Here is a 15131-nt window from a genome sequence, read left to right on the forward strand (position 1 = left end):
AAGATCATTCTTTCTATAGCAGGGCGACCAAAACTGAAAACAATACTCCAAATACAGCCTTACCAACGTCTTGTACAACTATAACATGATGTCCAAAATTATGTACACAATTCCCTGACTGATGAAGGCCAGTGTGCCAAAAACCTTCTTGACCACCCGAGCTATGATGCCACTTTCAGGGAACTACGTACCTGTACTCCGAGATCCCTCTGGTCTGCAACACTCCCCAAGGTCCAACCATTCACAGTGAAGGTCCTGACTTCTCAAAATGCAACATCTCACAATTATAGAATCAGACAGCACAGAAACAAGCCCTTCAGCCCAACATATCATGCCGATGAAGATGCCCCATCTCTCTAGTCTGCCCGCTCACGTTTGGTCTATATCTCCCTAAACATTTCCTATCCATTATTCAAATATAACGACATGGATTTTATTGGCATTAAACTCCATTAACCACCCCTCATCACACTTGACCCGCTGATCAAGATCTTTTTTGATAGATTTAATTGTTAATAACCATCTTCACTGTTTACGACACCACCCATTTTGATATTGATACCCCATTTTTGTTTCAAGCTCCTAATACCTTTATCTCCTTATTTCCTTGACGTCAACAAAACATCTACAATGCAAGTGTGGCATCCACAGGAAGAGGTTTTGCACTGGACCATTGCCATAGCTCATGCTTAAATACAGCCAGAATTCAGAGTCTGGTGATTTAAATACACCTTCATTACACATTGGAAACTCTGCAAGTAAAATTCCTCAGTTCTTAAAAGTACTATTTTAAAATAAATGCTGATAATACGCACGCTATTAAAAAACACAAACACTTAAGGAATTTCCAACATTTGAACTACCTCGATTCCCTTGTATTACTCTGGGACTTTACAGAATGGAAATAAGCAGGTTTCAACAAGGACTCGTGGTCTAGATGGTGCAAGGCTTTGTTCAAATGATTGAAATGTGGCTTCTTTGTCTTATGTTTGTAACGACAACTGGATCAACAGAGAATACTTGGAATCACTGGCGTTAAGCTTGAAAAGACTGAAGAAGCAGCCTTCATTCAAACAGAGAAAGTTACATGGCCATACAGGAACTTTGTCACATGTGACAAGACACAGCGAAATTCTTTGCTTGCGTTCCCACTGTATGCAAATAGCGGCCACCTACAGCGCTGGCAAAGTGACAAAGTATGTCTGCTCCCCCTTTGTTCCTCCCTCACCCCCCTCCCTCCCTGTTGTCCATTATTCTTTCCCCCCCCCCCCACGACGGGTCCTCAATTGTTCTTCCCCTCCTCCCCCACTCTGATCGACCGGCAACCACGGGTTGACCCGCGAGGCATCGCCCCGCCAAATGCCAGACTGTCATTATTGTTATTAAGTCATAGACCTAAGACTGCATAGAAACAGGCCCTTCGTCTCACTTCTGCATATCAACTAATTTGTCATATTGGACAAGTTGTCCCATTTGCACACATTTGGACCTCTAAACTCTTCCTATCCACATATATCTATCTAAATGTCTTTTAAAAAACGAAGTTGTATCTGTTTCTACAGGTTTCTCTGGCAGCTTATTCCGGATATAGACTATCCTCTGAGTGAAAAGGTCACCCCGGAGGTCTCTCTTAAATCTCCCCTCTCTCATCTTAAGCCAATGCCCTGGGAACGGAGACTGTGAGTGTTCACTTTATCCATGCCCCTCGTGATCTTGTACACCCTATCAATGTTGTGCAGCTATTTTAGCACGGACTCCATGGCCGGTACGTCCTTCACTGGGCGTTGTGTATCTTTGCAGCCAGACTGAAATGTTTAGGAGGGAAAATCATCTGGAATCTTGTCGCGGCAGGTACCACTTCCACTGGCAAGCTCTTGTTACTATTGACACATGTTGACAGTGATCAACAGAAGTGTTAAAAAATCAGGTAAATTGGGCAAAGCAGCTGCATGTCAGTAACCAGATGATACATTTTGAAGATATTGGTAACCCAATCTGAAGTGGCACGGTGACAATTGCCGTATATGGTAAGTTATCGTTAAAGAACGATGGACAGATTGAATGATAACATTCAAGTGAGGGTGTGGGGGAAACACATGGGGAGTGGAACAGATCAATCACTCTCCCACATTGTGCTGAGGAATAGACCTTCAATGATGTCTGATCATCTGATTCTGCGATTGCTGACTCTCGATAATAAAAATCTGCTTGGTCTATTGCTCATATTAGTCATTGTTAATTTCTTTTTAAAAATCACAGCATGTTTCAGAACAAAATGTCATTTACTTGCCCCTGAGCTGCTCACTGATCACACAAAAGATGTTCCGCTTTTATTTTCTTTGTCTTTTCAATCCTTAAAATTATTACCGGAATCATTTGCAATAATTCATTGTTGCAAAATAGAACATGCATAACAAACACACAGCCTGACTTCAGAACTCAACTCAAAGTGGTGTCATAATCATTTCAAATAGATTAGCTGTACTTACATTCAGCAATTGCTCAAAGGCAAACGCAAAGCCTTTTTTATAGTCAGTGATTCCCTTCGCCTGGATTTGATTTACTGCATCTTTGAGGACCTTCTTATTCCGGACATTAGCTTGCACAAGGTGTCCGAAGCAGCTCACAGATTTTGCTATGTTGTTGAACTGAAAGTAAAAGTTTAAAGAAATCAAATCAGAATATCTATCTATATATATTACTAAACCTCTCATCTTGTATGTGGGTTTGTGCTGATATTTGTTCTGGAAATACAGCCAAAACGGTATACGATACCGCAACAATTTTAAGCCCACCCGACACACAATTCCCCCGCGGTCTCAGTAAATCAAGTTTTGTTACTTTTTATAAACATTTAACTTAATAAACTTTAATAAATTTGTTCTCTGTCCCCCCCCCCACCCCCGCCGGGAAGACCAGCAGGAGCACCGGCGCCTGTCCCGGTGTGCCCCGTGCCTGACCTTTCTCCCATGGTGCAGCGCGGCGGCAGAGAGTCCAACAAGATGGCCGTCGCCGCCGAGCTGCAGGAGAGGTTTTGGGTCCACGGCTCGCTCTGGCAGCAGCACTGGCCACACGGGGCCGAGGTGAGTGGCTCCCTCTCCTCTTCCCTGTCCTCCCTCGCCCGCCCACGGCCCCGGGGGACACTCCCCGCCCAGCAACGGGTCCACGGATCATCAGTTGGGGGAGGGTTGCCGGGCCTGCAGGAGACGTTTGCACCCTACGGGGGTTGCCGCGCCCGCAGGCCAAATTCATACTAAAACTCTCATCTTGAATATTTGTGCGTTTGTGGGTTTGTGGATAGATTTGTTCCCGAAATACAGCCGAAACGGTACACAAAAGCGCAACAATTTTACGCACACCCTACTCACCATTCCCCTGTGGTCTCGATTGATCAAGTTTTGTTACATTTTAAAAGCAATTAACTTAATGAACTTTAATAAATGCACGCACCCCCCTCGCCGGGAGGATGGGCGCCCGTCCCGGCATGCCCCACGCCTGACCTTCCTCCCATGGTGCAGCACGGTGGCATAGGGTCAAAGAAGATGGCCGTCGACGTCGAGCTGCCGCTGCAGGAGAGGTTTCCACCCAACGGGTCCACGGCTCGCTCTGGCCGCAGAGCTGGCCGCCCGGGGCCGGGGTCAGTGGCTCCCTCTCCCCTTTCCTATCCCCCTCGCCCGCCCTTGGCCCCAGTGGACACTCCCTGGCAGGCAACGAGTCTATGGATCGTCAGTTGGGGAGGGTTGCCGGGCCCACAGGAGAGGCTTGCACTCAACGGGGGTTGCCGGGCCCGCAGGAGAGGATTGGACCCAACGGGACCATGCCCGGCTAGTAGGTCATAAAAAAGGAGAAATAATTCTAATCTCACACTTGAATGCTCAGTTAGTAAGTACAACCTAAACCACACAGGCTAAACCACATAGACAACCACCTAAGGCTAGGTGAATCATTATCTTGTGCTGATTAAAGGATCTCAGGGGGAATGGTTGAGCATCGGTTGATCATCCTGGTTTTGTGGTAGGCGTTCTCTGCTCTTCGCTGCCTCACAAAGACCTTTGCTTGAAATTGTGCCAATGGGATAGTTGTGCAACTGGATGACAGATTGTGACTGAAACCCTCCTTGGGCTCATTTAACTCCAATTTCTGAAGGCATCATCTGCTATGGATTCATGCTTTAGCACTATATCTGGGCTTTTGGGTGGCAAAATCCTCCTCATAACCTACAAAGCCCTCCATAACCTGGCCCCATCCTACCTGACCGACCTCCTCCACAGGCACACTACCACCTGCACCCTCCGCTCTGCTGCTGCCAATCTCCTATCCCCCCACATCCGGACCAAACTCAGATCCTGGGGGGACAGGGCTTTCTCCATCGCTGCTCCCACCCTATGGAACTCACTACCCCAAACCGTTAGAGACTCCTCCACACTCACCGCATTCAAAACATCGTTGAAGTCTCACCTGTTCAGTACTGCCTTCAACCACTGAAGGTCACCTCACCTTCTGTCTCCTTTCTCTGTTCGTTTACTTATTTACTTATTTATCTATTTATTCATTTCCCTATGTTCTCTAAATCTCTGTAAAGCGTCTTTGAGTATATGAAAAGCGCTATATAAATAAAATGCATTATTATTATTATTATTATAAAATGCAGCTTATTGCAGCTTATTATTAAAAAGCAGCTAAGCACTTCTTGTATATATGCATACTTTAATATAAAGCAACACACGTCCCAGTATAACATCTGAATACATAATAGAAATTCATTATCACTGAGTGGTGGATGTAGGTAATGAGGTGTCAGAGAAGGTAGATGAGGCAGGGACCAACCCAACATTTAAGCAGCAGTTAGACAGGTACATGGAAACGACAGGTTTGGAGGGATATGGACCAAATGCTGGCAGGTGGGAAGAGAGTAGCTGGGACATGTTGGCCAGTGTGGGCAAAAGGGTCTGTTTCCACACTATGACTAATACTCTCGCTCAAACAATCTGCAAACAACATTTCAATAGAGAGCAATGTTTGGGCACCATTGTTCGGTACGCTAATAAATACACCAGGCAAAAGTCATTTAATTAAAGTGTAAATTAGTTTTTGTTGTTGTTGTAAGGAATCTTCATGAATATACGATAAATTTACCCAGTAATTTTGCCAATAATAATCGCAATTTGGTACAAAATTCAAGTTTGGCTCAAATACAAAAATGAACAGGGTGGACAAAGAATAACATTGTGTTTGACAAAACGATTTTCATAAAGTTAGTTGTATCAATTTTTAATCATATATTTTAATCCAGAATCTGACTAATATGAGACACCATAACTCAATATAAAGCTGCACAATAATGCCCAGCTAATGCCCAGATATTCTGTGAATTTATATTTTAATTTTAATATTTAATAATGCAGGACAGTTTAATTGCATTACTTTATTAGAAAGGAAATATTTCATTCCAGTAGGCGGTTATAAAACAGCATTATCTTGCAGGGGTTAAGACTATTTTTTTTTGTCTTTTATATTAATTTATGCATTTGTGCACCATAGTTCCGACACATAAAAATGAATGTTGTTACAATAACGTAAGTTGCGTTGTTCATTTGGCCTGCATATATGAAAACCATGCACCAGTTCCACAAGCGTCTCTTCCACATGCATTTCATTCAATGGCACAAAAGAGATCTGTCAAAAACATTTCCCTTTAATATGGTGCCAGGTGATTTTTCTCACCTTACTATCAGTAGGGAAGTAACACCAAGAGTCACAAAGTGAGGAAGGATTTTGCACAGGGAGAAATGGATTACTTCCCTGACAGACTTGTAAGGGTATTTCATCACTCCAGGAACAGTAAGACCTTAAGACGGCTCCTGACCCAAAACGTCTATCCATTCCCTCCACAGATGCTGCCTGATCTGCTGAGTTCCTCCAGCACTTTGTTTTTTGACCTAATGGTTGGCCTGGATATTGAGAACGCACTCAATTAGCGATGCTAAACTGGTTTAAACCATTCTAATGAAGTAGTTATCAATGACATGTTGTGTAGGAAAGAACTGCAGATGCTGGTTTAAATCGAAGTTGGGAGGATGTGGCCAGTAGACTACACATCCTCCTACCCTGCTTACTGTAAAGACTCTATCCCCTACTCCCAATTCCTCCGTCTACGCCGCATCTGCACCCAGGATAAGATTTTCCATACCAGGTCATGGGAGATGTCCTCATTCTTTAGGGAATAGGAGTTCCCCTCTTCCATTACAGATGAGGCTCTCACTAGAGTCTCATCGATATCCAGCAGCTCTGCTCTTGCTCCCCCTCCCCCTGATCGTTCCATTCAGTCTGCCTTAACCTACCTGATCTCCCGGTTGCTCAGCACTTTAACTCCCCCTCCCATTCCCAATCTAAACTTTCTGTCCTGGGCCTCCTCAATTGTCAGAGTGAGGCCCAGTGCAAATTGGAGGAACAGCACCTCATATTTCACTTGGGTAGCTTCCACCCCAGCGGTATCAACATTGACATCTCTAACTTCAAGTATCCCTTGCTTTCCCTCTCTTTCCATCCCCTCCCGCTTCCCAGTTCTCTCACCAGTCTTTCTGTCTCCGACTACATTCGATCACTGTCCCGCCCATTCCCCTGACATCAGTGTGATGAAGGGTGTTGACCCGAAACGTCACCCATTCCTTCTCTCCAGAGATGCTGCCTGTCCCGCTGAGTTACTCCAGCATTTTGTGTCTACCTATCAATGACATGGTATCTGCATCAGTGAGGTGAATGGGAAAACAGTCTGGTGCTTTTGAGAGGATCTCAATACTTCAATTTGTTGCCATTTATCAAAATTCTAAGGCCATTTCACTGAAATTGTATTCATAATATTGATTATGTAGGTGGAATAATGGAAAAGCTAATTTTGTGTTTGATTACTCCCTGACAAACGCAATAGGCGACTTATGTACTCAGTCCCTAATACAACCAAGGCGGTTTGTAATTTCCCAAACACTGTAGGATCACTCCAGTTTACGTTGGAAACAACCCGGCAATGGCGGCAGCACTTACCCAGAACGCCGTGCTCTGCGGAAAGTGCCCTGGACGCCACTGTGACTGTTAATACTTTTTTTTAAACCAAAAATAGATTTATTCAATTACTACAATAATATGTGCAGTACTAAACAATACAAACAAACCCACCACCACAATACAAGTAAAATAAATATTCTTAAATAACTATTTCACCATCCACATCAAGGATACATTCCACCCCCCACAGTGCCCAGCGGTCCTGGATAACCTCCAGGGTGCCCATGGACAGCGGGTAGTCCCTCTTTAGTATCACCCGGGCACGGATGTAACCCTGGAAAAGGGGCAGGCAGCCGACTTAGGGCAGAGCCCTCCTGCCTGGCACCGTGACTCGTGGATGGCCAACTTGGCCAGGCCTAGGAGCAACCCAAGCAGTTAATACTCTCAGTGAGTTATTTTGGGCAGAGGATGGGGATTTTATATTAAATCTGACTTACATAAGGGTTCATAGAACATGACCCTTACGTAAGTAAGTCTGGAAGTGCCTGTATCAATATTGAGGAGAGGGGAAAAATTTTTTTAAATACATTTTGAATTTTGATATTTCACATGAAAATACTTCAACATTATCTGGTTATGAAAGCGAGAATGAGTGTCTTAAACTAGTTAATGGCCACTTGTTTTGTTTCAAGGCAAACGGTCAGCAAGAATGTATGGAAAAGCTCCGATTCAAAGAAAATCATCAAAAAGATAATTATTAGGTTCTTGCTGTTTGCAAATTGCTTGCACCTTTTTCTACATCATTATATGAACTGCACATCAGACAAACTCCATCGCTGCAGAGAACTTTGGGAGATTATGAAAAACATTGAATAAAAACAAATTTTCAGATAACAAAAACAAGAAAAAAATCAATGTGCAAAAATAAATAATGAAGTGCAATTTAGAAAATACAACACAATGCGTACCAAGTGAAGTGATTGGCAAAGGAGGGAAGCGAATTGACAACAGCTCCTTCATCTCCAGATGAGTTATTTTTCCTGCAAAACTAACCTCCAAGTGGTGGTAATGTTAGTGTAACAACTGTAGACATCCATGGGCGTTTAACCTTGTCGCCGTAATAGTCTGCGTCTTGATTCATTTGGATTCAGAGATGCATTGACAATAAATTCCTTTCACAGAAACATAGGAACATTAGACAATAGGTGCAGGAGGAGGCCATTCGGCCCTTCGAGCCAGCACCGCCATTCACTGTGATCATGGCTGATCATCCGCAATCAGTAACCCGTGCCTGCCTTCTCCCCATACCCCTTGATTCCGCTAGCCCCAAGAGCTCTATTTAACTCTCTTTTAAAAGCATCCAGTGAATTGGTCTCCACTGCCTTCTGTGGCAGAAAATTCCACAAATTCACAACTCTCTGGGTGATTTTTTTTCTTCTCATCTCAGTTTTAAATAGCCTCCCCTTTATTCTTAGACTGTGGCCACTGGTTCCGGACTCTCCCAACATTGGGAACATTTTTCCTGCATCTAGCTTGTCCAGTCCTTTTATAATTTTATATGTTTCTATCAGATCCCCTCTCATCCTAAATTCCAGTGAATACAAGCATAGTCTTTCCAATCTTTCCTCACGTGACAGTCCCTCCATCCCAGGAATTAACCTGGTGAACCTACGCTGACTGCCTCAATAGCAAGGACGTCCGTCCTCAAATTAGGAGACCAAAACTGCACACAAAACTCCAACTGTGGTCTCACCAGGGCCCTGTATAACTGCTGAAGGACCTCTTTACTCCTTTTCTCAAATCCTCTTATTATGAAGGCCAACATGCCATTAGCTTTCTTCACTGCCTGCTGTACCTGCATGTTTACTTTCAGTGACTGGTGTGCAAGGACACCCAGGTCTCGTTGCACTTCCCTTTTTCCTAATCTGACACCATTGAGATAATAATCTGCCTCCTTGTTCTTGCCGCCAAAGTGGATAACCTCACATTTATCTACATTAGAGTGCATCTGCTATCTCACTCAACCTGTCCAAGTCACCCTGCAACCTCCTAGCATCCTCTTCGCAGTTCACACTGCCACCCAGCTTTGTGTCATCTGCACTACTTTTAATTCCATCATCTAAATCATTAATGCATACTGTAAATAGTTGCGGCCCCAGCACCAAGCCTTGCGGCATTCCACTCGCCACTGCCTGCCATTGTGACAGGGACCCGTACTCTTTGTTTGGCCAACCAATTCTCTATCCATGTCAATACCCTACCCCCAATACCATGTGCTCAAATTTTTCCCACTAATCTCTTGTGTGGGACCTTATCAAAGGCTTTCTGAAAGTCCAGATCGATTACATCCACTGGCTCTCCCTTATCCAATTTACGTCACATCCTCAAAAAATTCCAGAAGATTAGTCAAGCAGGATTTCCCCTTCATAAATCCATGCTGACTTTTACTGCTATCCAAATGTACCGTTATTACTTCTTTAGTAATTGATTCCAGCATCTTCCCCATGTCAGGCTACCTGGTCTATAATTCTCAGTTTTCTCTCTCTCGCTCCTTTCTTGAAAATTGGGATAACATTAGCTACCCTCAAATCCACAGGAACTGATCCTGAATCCATAGAACATTGGAAAATGATCACCAATGTGTCCACGATTTCTAGAGCCCCCTTCTTGAATACCCTGGGATGCAGGCCATTGGGCCCTGGGGATTTATCAACCTTCAGTTCCATTCTACCCAATATTATTTCTCACCTAATGCAAATTTCTTTCAGTTCCTCTGTCTCCCTAGATCCTCCGTCCTCTCGTACATCTGGGAGATTGCTTCTGTCTTCCTTAGTGAAGACAGAACCAAACTACCTGGTTAACTCTTCTGCCATTTCCTTGTTCCCCACAATAATTTCACCTGTTTCTGCCTTCAAGGGACCCACATTTGTCTTTACTAATCTTTTACTCTTAACATACCTAAAGAACCTTTTACTATCCTTCTTTGTATTCTTGGCCAGCTTACCCTCGTACTTCATCTTTTCACCCCGTATTGCTCTTTTTGTTACCTTCTGTTGTCCTTTGAAAGTTTCCCAATCCTCTGGCTTCCTGCTACTCTCTGCTAATGTTATACACCTTTTCGTTTAGTTTGATTCCATCCCCAACGTCCCTTGTCAGCCACGGTTGCCTCTTACTCCCATTATAATCTTTCTTTGGAATGAAATGATCCTGCATCTTCTGAATTGTGCCCAGAAATTCCTGCCATTGCTGCTCCACCGTTATTCCTGCTAGGATCCTTTTCCAGTCAACATTGGCCAGCTCCTCTCTCATACATTCATAGCCCCCTTTGTTCAACTGCAACACCGACACTTCTCATTTAACCTTCTTCCTCTCAAATTGCAGATTAAAACATCATATTCTGCATTTCATTTTCTGCTTTTTGATGAGTGAGTTTATCTTATGACTGTGGAGAAGCTGTCATTCACAACTCCCTCTCTGTGTGATGAATGGCTTGCATATGTTTGTTTCAGGGCCCATAAATCTTTGAACAAAGAAGCATGAAATGAACAGTGAGTAGACCTGGAGAGTTCTTCAGCATTCTTTCCACTTTTGTCCTTTGCAACCATTGCTTTCCAGAGCTGTTTTTTTAACCCAAAGCTTTACCATTAGACTATCAAAAATTCACGTGTAGTACATAATTCAGTTTCTTTTTTAGAGATACAGCGTGGAAACAGACCCTCGGCCCACTGAGTCCGCGCCGACTCCCGATCACCTGTACGCAAATTCTATGTTATCCTACTTTTGGACCCTACACACTAGGGAAAATTTACAGAAGCCAATTAACCCACAAACATGCACGTCTTTGGAATGCGGGAGGAAACAGGAACACCCGGAAAAAACCCATGGGGTCACAGGGGGAACGTACAAACTCTGCACAGACAGCACGCTTAATCAGGATCAATCCTGGTTCTCCGGTGCTGTGAAGCCACAGCTCTACCTCTGCATCAGCTGTGTCACTCAGTGATATTTATCAATGACGTAGTACAATTTTCTGAATGAAAAATATTTGCACCATATGTAAGCAGGAGTGCCTGAGCATGAAGATGTGTGAAGACATCAGTAAGTTGGTGTGAGAGATATGGAGAAGCTGGGAATTTATGGGGTAACACTTTGAAGTCTCTTTAACAGCTTGTATTAATTATCGCTATTGATATGTAATGTCCATCACAAAGAAGTTACAGTTGGACAGTTTAAAAATAACTAATTTCAGGATGAGGGATGAGCTTTGACCTCTTTGCTGGGTGCATGCGGCTTAATTGTTAAATTATGGATGCTCAGTGAATCACTTCTGTGTAGGCACAATTGTAGATTTAAACAGCTTGCATCGAGGAAGAACTCATTTAAAGCACCAGCCCTCTGTCAAGAAAATAATTCCTCCGACAGGTTATTTTGAGAGAGGCAAGCACAGACTGCCCAATGATTGGTAAGTAGTCTTCTGAACCTGTGATAGAATGATTATATCGGGCTGGAGTGCACAGGCCCACAGCCTGCACCTCACACTCACTATCCACACAAGTCCTGCAATCGCAATACATTTTTGTGGCTGTGTGGTTCCCATTCACCGCCAGCATTGCTGGTGCAGCCCTTTGTTTAGCTGGAGTTGGCCGTGTGAGGAGCAACTAGTTTCAACAACTGGACTAATGGCAACAGAAACTAACGCCTCTCTGCTGTGCCATTGCCGTGGTCTCTGACAGCGCATGCTGCTGCTGCCTCACTGCAAAGAGGCGAGAAAATAAATAAATAAAACGTTAACGGGCTTGTCGTCAGTTCATTACAAACATTACGCAGGCATTGAGATAAAGAAACATAGACAACCGTTTTCTAAATTTTTGCTTTAAATGGTGTCCAGTGACCACATTCAAAAGAGCGGGGCGATGACTCGGCGAGAAGCCCAGGTCCAAAGTGTACCTGGGCTCCTTGGCTCAGAGACTTACCAAATGCCCTGGACTCAAACGTGTGCCAAAGGGCAGAGCAACAGGTCATACAGTAGATACTTGCATACGATCTTCAGTGCATCCTGAATCTAGAACTCACTGCTGTCTTTACAGCAACTAGCTTGCACCTCTCTACACTCCTGCCCACGGTTGAATTCAGTCACCTGCGTACAATAACATTAAAAACTACCTCCTCAACTAGCTCTCGCTTTTAAATTGTCCTTAAAGCCTGTGTAATGTCAGGGGGAGGCATCAAGTGCAAGGAGGGTTCAACAGTTGATGAGATGACTTGTTCACTGAGCAAGAATGAGTCAGTCTTTGGTACCGATACATACAATTATTAAAGGATTGGAGAGGCTAGATGCAGGAAAAATGTTCCCGATGTTGGGGGAGTGCAGAACCAGGGGTTGCAGTTCAAGAATAAGGGGTAGGCCATTTAGGACTGAGATGAGGAAAAACGTTTTCACCCAGAGAGTTGTGAATCCGTGGAATTCTCTGCCACAGAAGGCAGTGGAGCCCAATTCACTGGATGTTATCAAGAGAGAGTTAGACTTAGCTCTTAGCGCTCATGGAATCAGGGGATATGGGGAGAAAGCAGCAATGGGGTACTGATATTGGATGATCAGACATGATCATATTGAATGGTGGTGGTGGCTCGAAGGGCCAAATGGCCTACTCCTGCACCTGTTTTCTATGTTTCTAATAAGAATCAGTAATTATTAATCAACGTTGCAGCCTTATCGCCACTCAGTGCCATTACTTGCATGTCTCAACACCAACGAGGAACTTCACAGGAACTGGAACTGGCACTGCTCAGAGCAATAAGTGTGGTGTGGGGAGAACAATATAATATTAAACCAAGCAGTAAATTCCATTTATGAACCATATTAATTCAAAAGTCGGGAGCCTCGATCGCCTCGTGGCGCCACGGGAGAAGAATAATGACTTTTCTTTGCCTTCCATCACAGTGAGGGTGTGCCTGGAACAATCACTGTGATGGCTGTTTGTGTTCAAATTGTATCTGTGTGTCCTGTGCTTTTTGTTGTCTACTGCCGGACCCTGACGTGAGAGGACGCTGGCGCTGTTTGTTCGCCGCTTCTCCGTCAGGATAGTTTGTCTGTTTGTTTTTATGTTATGATTGTTCTTGTAAAGCGCTTTGAGCACCTGGTAAAGCGCTATATAAAATAAATGCTTATTATTATTATTATTATTATTATTATTATTATTAATTTGGTTTGGAGAACTCAGAAACTCTGCACAGAGTGTGCGCGCTTGTCAGAGCTCAATACGCTGGGAGAATAACTCCAACAAGCTCTCATGTGTTTTTGATTTGGAAACAAGCTCGTCGTTTTGCCAAAAGAGTTTATCACCCATGATTATTGGCTGAAAGGAGCATGCATGCAACTGATGCCGCTTCCCTGTCATTTTCACAGAAGGAAAGAAAAACGAGCCCTGCACTCTGCACGGTGCAGTTCCAAAATGCTTCCTGTCATTAAGTAGCACTGAGACCCAGGGAGAGTCCAATCAGCTCCGTCAACAGCCTCAGATTTCATCAAATAATTCACTGAGATTCATTCCCTTGTCATAATATTTCAGGTAGGCTGACGACTGTCAACCTGAGGCGGTCTGAATCAGACCCTGGGGACAAAACCATTCATTTTCTGGAGAGCCTGATCTTTGGAAAACAACCTCATTAAACCTCTCAGGCAAATTATCTATTTCAACTTCAAAATTAAACAACATCGCTTGTTTGTTGTTATATCTAATGCCTAGCATTCATGTTTTTAAAATATGTTGCCAGATAATTATACTGCAGGTATATAAGAAGATAACTGCAGATGCTGGTACAAATCAAAGGTATTTATTCACAAAATGCTGGAGTAACTCAGCAGGTCAGGCAGCATCTCGGGAGAGAAGGAATGGGTGACGTTTCGGGTCGAGACCCTTCTTCAGACCCTTCTTCAGAACCCTTATTCAACGACATGCTATCGACTTTAGGCTAATAATAATAATGCTGAGTATTATTATCGAAGAGAAGTGTGAATTGAGCAGGTGCATAGAGTCTGAAGAAGGGTCTCGACCCGAAACGTCACCCATTCCTTCTCTCCCGAGATGCTGCCTGACCTGCTGAGTTACTCCAGCATTTTGTGAATAAATACTGCAGTTATAGTTTAGTTCAGTTTAGAGATACAGCGTGGAAACAGGCCCTTCAGCCCACTGGGTCCACGCCGACCAATGATCAGCGTGGACTACAAATTAGGTTTTTATTAACCTAGAAACCTGCCGTCTTTGGAATGTGGAGGAAACCGAGGCACCTGGAGAAAACCCACCCGGTCAGATGGGGGAATATACATACTGCATACAGACAGCACCCGCAGTCAGGATCGAACCCGGGTTTCTGGTGCTGTAAGGTAGGAACTCTATTACTGCACCACTGTGTGCGGTTTTATATCTCTTTTTTTGAATAACAAATGCTAATTGTTGTGGAGGTGCTAAGCTACACTGATACTAGCTCCATGCAAAAAATGATTTCTCAGGTCACAAAGGTACCTGATGGTTTCATCCGAAAAATAGTTAAAGTTAACTGTATTGGAATTTATTGTTTTTATGGAGTTGCACTGATTCAAGGGCATGAGCTTAATAGTGCACCGACTCTCAAAAGCTATTTGGCTCATTGGGTCCATTCTGGATCTATGTATGAGCGATTTCACGAGACCCGCTCCTCTGCCCTCTGCCCATATCCTTGAACATGATGTTGTCTGAGATATTAATCCAGCTCCCTTTTCAATACCACAGTCGGATCCGTCTCCACCACTACTTCAGCAGTGCATCTCAGATGCTGAACACTCATTGTTTTGTTTAGAGGTACAGTGCGAAAACAGGACTTTCGGCCCACCTATCTTTCATTATACTTATGTATTTTGGAAAGGATCATAAGATTAAAGATGTCGCCAATCGCAATAATCTCCTGATAGAACATCAATAATCAAAGCTGTTAGTCTGCAGGTGGTTTTGACAAATCGAATGTTAGAGAAACCCTAATGGTTATGGCAAATGTAACTATCACAAGTCTTATTATTACAATATTTTATCATAAAGAATATTGAACATTTTAATTTGTAATGTTAATTTGTAAGATTACCGATCACTTCAATA

The 15131-nt window shown here is 43.5% G+C and overlaps 1 protein-coding gene across 3 annotated transcripts in view; it reads right to left on the bottom strand.

Moving 5' to 3' along the window:
* Positions 1-15131, bottom strand: part of LOC144604905 (voltage-dependent calcium channel subunit alpha-2/delta-1-like) — a 497845-nt gene that overhangs the window by 148123 nt on the left and 334591 nt on the right. For all 3 annotated transcript variants that reach the window (XM_078419763.1, XM_078419762.1, XM_078419764.1), the window contains one exon: positions 2490-2648. In XM_078419763.1, the coding sequence (XP_078275889.1) occupies positions 2490-2648 (159 nt within the window). The remainder of the gene's footprint in view (positions 1-2489; positions 2649-15131) is intronic.

This window comes from Rhinoraja longicauda, chromosome 23 (assembly GCF_053455715.1).
Source record: "Rhinoraja longicauda isolate Sanriku21f chromosome 23, sRhiLon1.1, whole genome shotgun sequence".
Lineage (NCBI taxonomy): Eukaryota > Metazoa > Chordata > Chondrichthyes > Rajiformes > Arhynchobatidae > Rhinoraja > Rhinoraja longicauda.